Source organism: Eptatretus burgeri, chromosome 14 (genome assembly GCF_056783735.1).
Source record: "Eptatretus burgeri isolate ZD-2024b chromosome 14, Ebu_testis_v1, whole genome shotgun sequence".
NCBI lineage: Eukaryota > Metazoa > Chordata > Myxini > Myxiniformes > Myxinidae > Eptatretus > Eptatretus burgeri.
The window spans coordinates 26,510,729-26,524,169 of NC_140974.1; the positions used below are offsets into that span (position 1 = coordinate 26,510,729).

General features: G+C 43.7%; 1 protein-coding gene across 2 annotated transcripts in view; it reads right to left on the bottom strand.

Annotated features, from left to right (window-relative positions):
• Nucleotides 1-13,441, bottom strand: part of LOC147012842 (dedicator of cytokinesis protein 9-like) — a 230,821-nt gene that overhangs the window by 2,412 nt on the left and 214,968 nt on the right. Inside the window, exons 40-47 of one of the 2 annotated variants that reach the window (XR_015051080.1) lie at nucleotides 11,292-11,429; nucleotides 10,776-10,958; nucleotides 7,586-7,699; nucleotides 5,998-6,213; nucleotides 5,720-5,777; nucleotides 4,776-4,836; nucleotides 4,391-4,500; nucleotides 2,984-3,106 (exon numbers count right to left, since the gene is read on the bottom strand). Coding sequence is in view for 1 of the 2 variants with exons in the window: in XM_085854116.1 (XP_085710242.1) it covers nucleotides 4,762-4,841; nucleotides 5,720-5,777; nucleotides 5,998-6,213; nucleotides 7,586-7,699; nucleotides 10,776-10,958; nucleotides 11,292-11,429 (789 nt within the window). In the remaining variant the exon portion in view is untranslated. Of the gene's footprint in view, nucleotides 1-2,983; nucleotides 3,107-4,390; nucleotides 4,501-4,761; nucleotides 4,842-5,719; nucleotides 5,778-5,997; nucleotides 6,214-7,585; nucleotides 7,700-10,775; nucleotides 10,959-11,291; nucleotides 11,430-13,441 lie in introns of those variants that run through there. The other variant, XM_085854116.1, reaches the window with a different exon arrangement.

Genomic DNA, 13,441 nt, shown 5'->3' on the forward strand with positions numbered 1-13,441 from the left:
GCCAAAAGGCCAATTTGACCCAAATTTTCTAAATCCTCAAATTCCATCCGATTGAGTTGAAATTTGAAAAGTATTCACATATCAGGTCACTGAATTCAACTACCAATGAATTTTAAGGTCAAAAGGTCAACAGGCCTAATTTTTAAATTGATAGATGAGGGCAAAAAACTAAATTTATCACTATATCTCAAAAAGTTGTGGATGAGTTATGGCAAAACAAGGTGGATGAGTTGGATAGGTGACAAGAACAAGCGGATTGGATTTTGATTCGGATCCATCCCATCAATGGGATACAAAACGTGAACTGTTCCACCTGGCAGGGGTATGCGCTCTACGGATTTCCATTCTACTTTGTGCTGTTACCAAGTTGCCACTCGATGAGTGATTTTTCATTTGTGTGTTTGTCCACTCGCCTCCAACCGAAACCACTCAACCGATCGCTCTAAAATTTTCAGAGATTAATATCACCGACTGTGCGACGGTCCCACATTAAAGTTTCGTAAAATTCAGTCGACAGAAAATGTCTACATTGGCCAATAGGCCAATTTGAGCCCAATTTTCTAGAATCCTCAAATTTCATCCGATAAACTTTAAATTTGAAAGGATTTGCAAATCAGGTCAATGAATTCAACTACCTCATACTTTTAAGGTTATCATAGGTCAAAAGGTCAACATAGGCCATAAGGTCAATGCAGAATAGGCCAATTTTTTAATTGTTGCTAAAATTATAAATTTTCATCTGATTCACTTGAAATTTGAAGACCATTTGCAGAACAGGTCACTGAACTCAACCACCTATTAATTTTGAGATCAACATTGGCCAAAAGGCCAATTTGGGCCGAAATGGCCCAAATTTTCTAAAATCCTCAATTTTCATCCGATTGACTTGAAATTTGAAAAGGATTTATGTATCAGGTCACTAACCACCTATTTTTTGTGAATACCACAGGCGAAAAGGTCAACATAGACCAAAAGGCCAATTTTGGCCAAATTTTCTAAATCTTCAATTTTCATCCGATTGAGTTGAAATTTGAAAAGGATTTACATATCAGGTCACTAACCACCTATTATTTTGGTGGTTACCATAGGTGAAAAGGTCAACAAAGACCAAAAGGTCAACAAAGACCAAAAGGTCAACATAGACCAAATTTCTAAAATCCTCAATTTTAATCCAATTAACTAGAAAATTGAAGAGCGTTTGCATATCAGGTCACTGTATTCAACCACCTATTAATTTTGAGGTGAACGTAGGCCAAAAGATCAAAATAGGCCAAAAGGTCAATTTGGGCCAAATTTTCTAAAATCTTCAATTTTCATCTGATTGACTTGAACCATTTTCATAGCTGGTTGCTGAATTGAACTACCAATTAATTTAAAGGCCAAAAGGTCAACACAGACCTAATTTTTTAAATTGAAAGATAGGGCCAAAAACTCAATATATCACAATATCTCAAAAAGTTGTGGACGAGTTATGACAAAACAAGATTGATGAGTTGGATAGGTGACAATAACAAGTGGATTGGATTTTGGTTCGGATCCAACCCATCAATGGGATACAAAACATGAACTGTTCCACTTGGCAGGGGTATGCGCTCGACGGAGTTCCATTCTACTTTGTGCTGTTTTGCCAAGTTGTCACTGAGTAATTTTTCATTTGTTTGTCTGTTTGTTTGTGTGGAGAATATCTCAAAAAGTTGTGGACGGATCCGGATGGAATTTTATGGACAGGTTCGATGTGTGACAAGGATGAATTAGATTTTGGTGAAGATCCAGATCCGGAGACTAGAATTTTTAAAGTCATTCTTCACCATTGAGAGATAGGGCCACAAATGATATTTAGCACGACATCTCAAAAAGCTGTGGACGGATTCAGATGAAACTTGATGGACATGTTGGGTGGTGATGAGGAAGAATTGAATGAATTTTGGTGAAGATTCGAATCCGGATCCAGATTCGATAATTTTTCAAGTGATTCTTCACTTTTGAGAGAAAGGGCTAAACTAATATATAGTACGATATCTCAAAAAGTTGTGAACTGATTCAGATGAAACTTGGTGGGCAGGTTGGGTGTGTGGCATGGATGAATTAATTCGATTTTGGTGAAGATCCGAATCTGGATACGGAAATTATTTAATTTTTAAAGTGATTCTTCACCATTGAGAGATAGGGCCAAAAAAACGATATAGTACTGTGTAGCATGATATTTCAAAAATGTATTGGGCCTGATATGTTCTCATGGATCAGGCATTGCGTGGCGGAGGTATGCGCTCTACCGACCGCCCTTCTAGTTTTGTTTGTAATATATCTAATCTCTCAGGAGTTTATTTTATAGCAGCTGTCAGAAGCCAATAAAACTATTGATTCTTCATCACGGATAAACACCTCTTTTGTGTGAGTCATCAAGGTTGGATGCAATTTGTTCACTAGGTGATGTCATGCGATGTTATCAAAGGAATGCACAATGTTGAGACTTGATAAATTATTTATAATAAATGAAGCATACAAGTAGTAGATACAGTAATAATTCCAAAAGCAATTCAATTATAACTGGAAAATCGAATTTTACACTAATTCGTCAATGGATATGCCTCTGAACTTTGACCTGTAAAACCCAAAATGTAATCAGTTCATCTTTGTGTTTCAGTCCATACTTGTGTCAAGATTGGTTGAATTCCGTTCAGTGATTCAAGAGTTACTATGGCAACAAAACACCAACGGATACTTGTACGTACAGCCGGATGCACAAGTTTAAAAGTAATGTCTCTGGCCTTCAGCTGCAGAGGACTAATAGGGATGTTATTTTGCAATTTACAAAACCATGTCCACAGTCAGTTAATGAGACTAATACTATCCAAATTTTGGTATTTGAATTAATCATTTTCTTTCTTCTTTATTCCTTCTTGTACTTCTTAGAATGATCATCCATATTTCATCCTCCTACCACTCCCCCCTTTTAACTAGACTCAACATTTTCCTTTCTCACCTCATAGTTCTTTTTTTTCTCGTAAATGGGCACCAGCAGTTTGTAAACAATCGGGACAAGTTCATAGCACTCTGCTTGTGTGAGTAAGACTGCACAAGCTTGAATCCGCTCCACAAACATCTCCTGCGCACATATGCACATATCATAACACACAATGACACGTGACATGTAACACGACATTGAGAATTTTTCTAGCACTTGCTTCACCTGATCCTAATATCTACCTCCCTTTACTCTCACCTCTTCATTCCAATCTCCTCATAATTTTCCTTTTCTCCATCTCCCCATGTTCCCTTTTCTTCATTCTATTGGGTTGCTGAAATAAGTGACCCTTATTGTCAGTAATTCTGTCTGTTTGTTTGGATGTTTGTTCGTTTGTCATCAGCATAATTGGTAGTAAACGTGGGCGGATTTTGACCAAACTCGGGTGGTAGGTACATCTTATGACCTAGTGCTTTGGAAATTGTGATGGTTGCTAGGGACGCTTTGGTTCCCTAGCAACAACCGAAAAACCTTCAAAATCGGGACCGTTCACACGATATCGATTCCGAAAGCCATTATCCTACGTAGGGTTATGAAATTTGGCACAAATGATCTACAGGTGATGCTCTATCAAATATATTCCAGTTTTTGTGATACATGGAATACTTTACCCGCAGCGCCCCCTACAATTAGGGTATGCACGAAAATTGAAGGCCCTCTAGCGACCAGGTGAGTGCATCGATACAAATGATACTTTGCAGGTTCATGGTACTCAATGAGTACTACAACTTTGCCACAGGACATATTGACCGATTTCACTTAGGTCAGGGGTCAAAGGTCAATTAATGCAAAAATCAATAATATACGAGAGCTGGAGGTGCCTTCGTGCCAAATGCTACTCCTCCTGGGGTTATGGTCGGATGGTCATGAAAATTCACACTAATCGTCTGGAATACATTGTGCACAAACGATCGAGCCGGATTTTCGATTTAGAGCTTTGTTCACCCACAGCACCCCCTCGAACTTTGGGGATTTCCGATTTCAAACTGTATTTTCGGTACTTTTCATTCAAATGGATACCGAGTAGTTATCAGTCGATGGAACTGGATGAGATTTGATATGCATAATCTTAAGGTGATTCCCTATCCGCTATATGACATCCATTTTGCTCTATATCTTATAGTTTCCATGCTCGGCGACCCATCGCCGCCTACCGGCATGTCCTCCCTTTACTCCGTTAAATTGTACTTGACTTCACCTACTTGACCAGGTAGGTAAATTGTACCTACCTCCTTGTGTACCATACATGAACTAGAAAGGTACGGGTGGGTGAATAAAGGTGAGAGGTAATACTCGTCACTCAAAATCTCGCTAAGTTGAAATGAGAACGATATTACAGAGTATAAGAGTGATAGGAACACAGACCTCTGTGAAGTGATCCTCTTGTAAAGAACCACCGTCACCGGAAGAAGGATTTTCATCGGCAACATTTGGAGAGAGTGGCACCAGAGAGGCACTACCACGCTGTATTGCATCTACAGTAGTGTAGAAGTACAGCAAAGAATGATAGGAAAAGGTAAAATAAGGTAAGGACAGAAAATAAACAATATCCATAGTTAAAGGATTGTCAACACTAAGGAAGAAAGTTATCATCTTGTGAGACAGGCTCAACAGAAAGGGCAAAGAGGAACAATAGACCAAATAAAAAGGTAAATTGTACTAGGAATCAAAAGTTAAAGTGAAAGGACCTCAGGTAGAACAAGGTGTATTATATAAGTGTAATTAAAAACAATGAGTTAATAAATCTCACCACAATCTCGCCATTGTTTCTCACCCTCAAGACCATTCTCTTCACCGCTTCCTCGGTGCTGCTGTGCTGAGGAAGGCAAAGAGAAAGCAAGAAATACAGAGAATGAGGGAGAAGCGAAGACAAAAACAAAAGTAGAGACATCTCATAGATAACTAGAAAACAACCGTTGAGAGGAGGTGTATAAAGTAGAATCTTAAGTGTGTTGGACACCTGCTTGTCAATTGATAAAGGACTTTTGAACGAAAAAATAAAAACAAAAACACCCGTGGCCTGGGGTGTGTTCCATTCCTAATAAGCTTGCTATCGCTTGTCAAGCCAGCTGTTCTTAAGCATTTCAATGGAGTGCCTGCTTGAGTGCTTTAGCCAGCTGGGCAAACACTCTTCAAGCTGATTGGTGATGGACCACACCTCGAACAACAAAGTACACGGCCATACAACAAACACACATCCTTCTCCCCAAAGACCAAAATGAACTACGTACAGGTGGTGGCGAGAACTACGTCTCGTCATACGACATCCAGTTTGCTACAACCATTTTGGGCCTGCTTGCAGCCGAGGCAAATTAACTCGTTAACAGTCTCCATGGTGGTCAGTTCCACCTGTAACAGAAGGTCCGGTGACTCGGCTCTGAGGCTCCGGATCTTGGTCTTCTCTCGTGAGAATGAGAGGTAAATGCCGAGTGCGAACAACATCTTGGAAGCGACGAAGAGAGAGGTTAAAAAAATTTCACTTCTCCATGAGCGAAAGGAGCATGGAGTCTTGGCTCATGAAAACTTGTTGACCAACCTTGATCCCGATGTGTGGAGATTCACAAACTAATTAATAATAGTTCACCAGGATAATGCCAGAGCAAGGGTTTCTATGTACAATGTAGTCAGTCTCACATGAACAAATGTGAATGGGTTAGTGTCCGAGTAGGTTTTGTCTGCTTGCCGATAACTCACCTTCCCTCTTCAGACACTCAGCAATGATTGCGGCAATGTGTATGTTGCACATAGCAGCCTGCAAACATACGAATGTCATGTGACATGCAATACACACTCAAACGGAAAGTAACATCATGCAAGTCTCGACATCACGACAGAAAGCACAGTGTACCATGGCGATCTTCAAGGTCTCACATGAATATTTGATTCTACATCAAGCCAGACACCAATGGCTGAATTAGCATCATTTTGCAGATCAGGAAGAGAATTGTAAAATGGATGTGGATAACACAAACCTCAGGATAATCATCGCCGTCCATGTGCAGGCGAGCCATGCTGTCCAGCCACGCGACACGCAACTGTGCCACACCTGCATATGAGTCGGCCAGACGACAATGTAGCTCCACCAGGGCATCGGGGTCTTGTCTCTGCTGCTCCATCAATGCTGTGGCGGAGAGTACATCACGAACTCTCCGCGTCAGTTCACCAACTTGATGGCAAAAGTCGCTTTCCTGCTCAACATGGTGGAGGGGGGGATAAAATTGCAAAATAAACAAAGAAAGAAATCATTCCTCTCCAATGTTCTCCCACCTTGACAACCCCCCCACTCCCCCAAACACTCACACAATCACAAGCAATCATTACGTAATTATGAGTTTTATTCTAACAATGTAGTGAAAAGGATACGGCCTTTGCGTGGGTTTTTTGATCTTCTAACACATACATGTTCATGTCCAGCTTGTGTGGTACTCTTGCGGTACTCATATTAGCACGATAGCTCGAGTTGTCCCCCAAACTCATCCTCACAGAGTCATCTCCCAGACTCACCTTTACAATCATACCCCAGACTCACCCTCACAATCATACCCCAGACTCATCCTCACAATCATACCCCAGACTCACCCTCATGGAGTCGTCTCCCAGACTCAACCTCACAATCATACCCCAGACTCACCCTCACAGAGTCATTTCGCAGACTCACCCTCACAATCATACCCCAAACTCACCCTCACAGAGTCGTCTCCCACACTCACCCTCACAATCATACCCCAAACTCACCCTCACAATCATACCCCAAACTCACCCTCACAATCATACCCCAAACTCACCCTCACAGAGTCGTCTCCCAGACTCACCTTCACAATCATACCCCAAACTCACCCTCACAATCATACCCCAAGCTCCCCTCACAGAATCGTTTCCCAGACTCACCCTCACAACCATAACCCAAACTCACCCTCACAGAGTCATCTCCCAGACTCACCTTCACAATCATACCCCAAACTCACCCTCACAATCATACCCCAAACTCCCTCTCACAATCATACCCCAAACTCACTCTCACAGAGTCATCTCCCAGACTCACCCTCACAATCATACCCCAAACTCACCCTCACAGAGTCGTTTCCCAGACTCACCTTCACAATCATACCCCAGACTCAACCTCACAGAGTCGTCTCCCACACTCACCCTCACAATCATACCCCAAACTCACCCTCACAGAGTCGTCTCCCACACTCACCCTCACAATCATACCCCAAACTCACCCTCACAATCATACCCCAAACTCACCCTCACAGAGTCATCTCCCAGACTCACCCTCACAATCATACCCCAAACTCACCCTCACAGAATCGTCTCCCAAACTCACCCTCACAATCATACCCCAAACTCACCCGCACAGAATCGTCTCCCAGACTCACCCTCACAATCATACCCCAAACTCACCCTCACAGAATCGTCTCCCAGACTCACCCTCACAATCATACCCCAAACTCACCCTCACAGAGTCATCTCCCAGACTCACCCTCACAATCATACCCCAAACTCACCCTCACAGAGTCATCTCCCAGACTCACCCTCACTATCATACCCCAAACTCACCCTCACAGAGTTGTCTCCAGCTGCATAGCACTTGAGAAGCGTGAGGGCTTTTTGGAATCGTGTCTCCCCCAGTTCTGGCATCTCTGCTATGAGTCGACTCACCGCTACTACAATCTGTGTGTGGGATTGAAAAGGGGAAAATATTTCACTTTGCTCTTTGGGGTTTTCCTCGTCGTGCATACGAGTCCATAGGTGAGAAATCTGCAATCAAGTACATGGATATTATTTTTAAAAGGTTTTAAATGTTGAACAAAGATAAACTCAAAAAGTGTTTTACTATTTAAATTCAGAAAATATTAGGGTAAGTGAGTGAGTGAGGATAGTTTTTGTAAAAAAAATTCATTTCAGATACAAAAATATTTAACTAATCAATAGATAACAGTTTAAGTTAACTGTATTACTCAAACAGGTAGACTGTATGAAGCTGAGCTTGAAGCGGTTGATGAACCTGTAGTTGTGGCAATAGATGAGGATGAGCCTGAGGTTGTGGCAATAGATGAGGATGAGGTTGTAGCGGTGATGAGGCTGAGCCTGAAATTTTATTGGTGGATGAGGATGTGCCTAAACTTGTGGTGGTGTGCCATTTTTATATGTATGTTGGTGGGTTGACTGCAGCTAGTTGTCTCTGTTGGCATTGTGTTTCCTGCTTCCGTGTTCCCGACCGACTTGGCCGTGTGTATTTGCCGCTCTTTGAATAAACTTGAGTCGTACTACCAAACCTCGTTGGTGTTCACGGCTGATCCTCATTTCCATTGGTGTTGTGGCAGTGTTGTCTGTACCCGCGTCCTTCGATCGGCGAGGTGGATTATTTCTGCTTTCTCTTTGAACTGCCGGAGAACTTTGCACACCTCCTAACATGGAGGCACATCGGGATTCTAAAAAATGGAGTCAAACGAAGCATGCAACAAATGTCTTTCGAGAACTAGTGACAAAATCTTCAGTATATTCTGTCCCTTGAAATAAACTTTTCATATTTTCTCATTGACGGCTTCACATTGGAAAAGAAAACCAACCAGTTGCTCCTTTGGGGCCTTGCAGATGATGGAGAGGACATTCCCGCTGCCATATGGCACAATGCACAACAGGTGATGCACTTGGACTTCATGCTGGGTGAAATCGCTAATTATTGTCCCATCATCTCCAGAAACTCCATCATGAAGACTTCTCCGTCTCTGGCCTACATTGGACAATCCATTCAGCTCCATTTTGGATTTTAGATATACTGGTTTTGTCATGAACATCTGGCTTGCTCTTTAAAGAGCCGGCTTTTCTGCCAGAGATTCCCGTACTTGTTGCCTACCTGCCTTCCTGCGCTCTGTATCTCCATGGATCCAACCAGCAGATCGTGGTGGTGTGCTGTGCGGGACGTGCCGGTGTGATCCAGCTGTCATTACATCTCAGTGCACTGGGGGGTGGGTCCTGGTGTGCACCTCGCGGCCGTCGGTGTTTGGCACAGTCCTCAGAGCATCAGATGAAGAAAAACCAGAGCACTAGGGTGCCATTCACTGTGGTCAGGGGGAATGCCCATGCCCTCCAGTGGCAGTGGGCTTCGTAGCTTCTTGCAACTACCCAGAGGGGCGTGCCGGTTCCCCGAAACCACCACACCAGGTCAGGAAGGTCCGTCTTATCTTCCCACAACTGTCTCTCCTTTTGTCCCTGTCAGAATGAAAGCAGGCCTATATCATAAAGGTGCTAAGTGACAGTAATATCCGATATTCTGAGGGTCGTGAGTGCTGCATAGAGGTAACAGAATGTTTTCTTGTTGTTGAAACAATTGCTAATGTACATATGTAATTGTGTAAATATGGATTGTGTCAATAAAAATGTTTGGTCTCTGTAAGTGTGGTGCATTCTGTTAACCAAAGAGTCAACATATGGTGGTTCAGAGGTTGAAACCAAAGAGTCAACATATGGTGGTTCAGAGGTTGATAAGATAAGTCATTGGTTAAAGGTCATCACGCGATGAGGAAGCTCAGCCTCATTAAATCTCAGATGGTCACGTGTTAACTCAGCGGGAGCCTTGCTCAAACCTGCGGCTCCACCGGGTGGCAGCTCAGCACATAGGCCCGAACGCTTGCTCAGGAGACATGGTGTCGGATGTCCCTTCTGGTCACACTAATGTGACTCATGGATTCACACCTGAATTATGCGGACAATGTTGTCACACCATTCACAACATGGTGGATGAGGCTAAGCCTGAAATTGTGGCGTTGGATGAGGATGAGGTTGTGTCGGTAGATGAGGATGAGGCTAAAATAGTGGTGGTGGATAAAGCTAAGCCTGAGATTGTGGCAGTGGATGAGGCTGAGTCTGAGGTTGTGGCGGAGGATGAGGATGAGTATGAGGTTGTGGAAGTGGATGAGGCTGAGTCTGAGGTTGTGGCGTTGGATGAGGCTGATGTGTCGGTAGATGAGGGTAAGGCTAAAATAGTGGCGGTGGATAAGGCTAAGCCTGAGGTTTTGGCGGAGGATGAGGCTGAGTATGAGGTTGTGGCAGAGGATGAGGCTGAGTATGAGGTTGTGGCAGAGGATGAGGCTGAGTACGAGGTTGTGGTGGAGGATAAGTCTGAGCCTGAGGTTGTGGAGGTGGATGAAGCTGAGCCTGAGGTTGTGGCAGTGGATCAAGCTGAGCCTGAGGTTGTGGATGAGGCTAAGCCTGAGGTTGTGGAGGTGGCTGAGGCTGAGCCTGAGGTTGTGGAGGTGGATGATGCTGAGAATGAGGTTGTGGAGGTGGATGAGGCTGAACATTCAGAAATGAACACCTGACCCTCCAACAACTCTCCCCCTACTCCTGATCCCCTCAGAGAAATATTTCGTCCAGTTTTTCTCACACAAAATATTTTATTTTCCTCAAATAATTTGCATGGAATAACAATTTAACACCAATAGGTTTTTGATTGAAAATGGCCGTTTCACAAGAATATCAGGATAAGTAAGAAGAAAGAAATCAGAATACGACTTTTGGCCTGACCAGCAGCAAAGCAGTTGCATTTCCAAGTGTTATGCAGTTATTATAATAATTACTTTGAAGAACACTGTATATGATTATTAACATCAGATCTGAAGAAAAACTTCGACTCAATGACTAAGTACACGGGGAACTAATGAGAGCGTTTCATAATTCATTGACAATTTGAAGGAATCAACCAATGGGAATTAAAGAAGAACTCATGAGGGGCAATGTGACCCACCTGGGTGTGCGTACGTGATAAGCCCGTCCGACCTGTGAGCTCAAAGTCGAGGCGCATGAGCAGGTGCAGGAGCAGGCAAGCATGGGAGCGCACGTCGGACAGGCGAGAACACGAACAACGCAAAACCTCCATGCACAGTGCTTCACACATGGCAGCTCGCCCACGGAAGAACGCCAACTTAAACTGCCAGGTAAACATCATATTAAACCACTGGTACACTATGCAGTAGGAAAATGGTGCAAATTGAAATAAAAATAAAACCAAAGAGAGAATAGTAAATATCCCAAACAAACAAACAAACAAATAAATAAAAAACAGAAGCACAAAATAACTATAAAGCACCGATCAACTTGTTATGATAAGTAAATCACGGTGGTGGTGGTAGGTAAAGTATCAGAGAGTACGCTCGTACTTTCTATGTTGTGATGGCGTGGAAATAGAGTATATTGGGGGTGGTGGTACGTGAAAGGGGGGAAAAAAAACCCTCACAGTGAGTACTTTTCAAAATGTTCTTACCTGGTTGAGAAACAGGTGAAAAGCTGCAAATATGTGAGCTTGTGCAGCTAGGGACTGTCCAATTTGCAGGAAGGCAAGGTACACCCCAAACACGTTACGCATCAATGCATTGTCCCCTTGGTCAATGAGAAGTTGCTCCTGTGCACATAACCACCTCTCATTGTGACCTCGTTTATAATCCTTCCCTTGGCATTGTGCATACTTAACACACAGGTGCTAAACAGATGAATTATCAGGTGATGTTGGAAGCCAAGCACAATTTAAAGCTCAACAACCATGGAGAAAACAGTGGTCGTTTACAGCATGAAGACCAAATAAAGTCAGGTGCCTAACCTTACAGTATCCTACGAAAAGTCATGCAACAACTATTATCAATCATGAGAGTCGCCCACGAGTGTACATGATTTGAATCAACATTACTATCCTTAACAGGCAAATCTGAGGCATCGCAAGATCATCTAGAAAGAGCAAGCAAAGATTGCAGACTCTCGCCAGGTCCACTCTTTTGCGGCAAATAAATTAAAGGTCATCAATTGCAAATGAAAGGACTAAATGGTTCAAAGGGATCCAAAAGGTTGAAAGGGTCTAAAGTGTCCAAAGGATCATAAAAGTTCTCAGAGATCTAAAGGGTGTAATTTAAGTTTGAAAGGGTCTGAATTGTATAAAGAGTCTTAAACCGTTTAAAAAGGGTCGAAAGGGTATTAAAAGATCTGAAAGGTGTGAAGGTCTGAAGGTCTGAAAAGGACCTAAAGGGTAGAAAGGGGTCTAAAGGTCCAAAAGGTACATTCCAAGAGTATGTAATGAATCGACGTAATTAATAGACATACTCAAGATCCAACTCACGTTCGAACAGGACATTATTAATAAAAGTACTGTACTCACATTTCAATAGTACATAATAAATTATTGAAATATCAGCTGCTCTTTGGTATCCGTTTCTCACCTGTTGCAAGAAGACTGGAGAGCGACCTGTTTTGTGACGCTTTAAAAGCCAGGGTATAATCAGTGTTTCTGAATCTCATCGATATGAGAAAATGAATGACTCACATGATTATCAGTGAAGAAGAAGATGAAGGAGGAGGATATTTTCTGCCAGGTTTTATGGAGAACACAGCGGTTAAAAAGAAAACGTTGCTGTTTGGGTGAGTTTTATCGCCTCGGTAATGCCCTGGTACGATGCCTACCCTCCCCTCACGCTTCCTTCACTTGCCCTTGGGCTGCCTTCATTCTCCTTACGCAGCCTTCCCTCCACCTCCCCTCATGCTTCCTTTCCTTTCCCTTACGCTGCCTTCCTTTCTCCTTAAATGCAGACTTCCCACCACTCACGCTGCTTACCCTCCCCTCACCCTGCCTTCACATTCCCCTTTCTCACACTGACTCCCCAACCCTCATGCTGTCTTCCCATTCCCTCTCCTCACACTGCCTCCCCTTTCCCTCACGCTGCCTTCCCCTCCTCAAGCCGCTACCCTCCACCCTCACGCTGCCTCCCCCACCCCTCTCACTGCTCTTCCTTCCCTCCCCTCTCGTTGCATTCCCTTCCCTCCACTCCCACTGCATTATCTTCCCCTATCCTTCTCCCAAACCCCCTATCCTCTTAATCGCCATGGAAAACTCCTGGCATTCTCCACATGCTGTATTATCGTGTTGTTTTAATGTACTCCATTTCACTAAATCCTGTACTACCCCCACTTCTCCACAAGTCCCACTGCTAAACACAAGTTGAGAACCCCTCCCCTCACACTTACCTCTTCCCAAAACCCTCACCTTCCCCAAGTCATTCCCACCTCCCTCCCGGAGTGTACAGCGACGTTTGGTGAGGTGTCGCTCTCCCCACCCCCCCTTCACTCTTTCCCTGTTCCAAGCTCGCCTCTTCCTCACTCCTCTGAGCTCCCCCACCCCTCCTCCCTCCCTCCTCCTCCCTCTCCTCTCTCCCTCCTACCTCTCCTCTTGCCCTCCTCCCTCTCCTCCCCCTCCCTTCTCCCTCCTCTCTATCTCCCCTTCCCATCCATCCTTCCTCCCTCCTCTATCCTTCCCCTCCCTCACTCTCCCACCCCTCCCCTCATCCTCACCCCTCCTCCTCTGTTAAAGGGGATATTTAGGACGTTTTGTTTGTACACCACGTCAAAGCTCGTGTAAGAGCTAATACACAG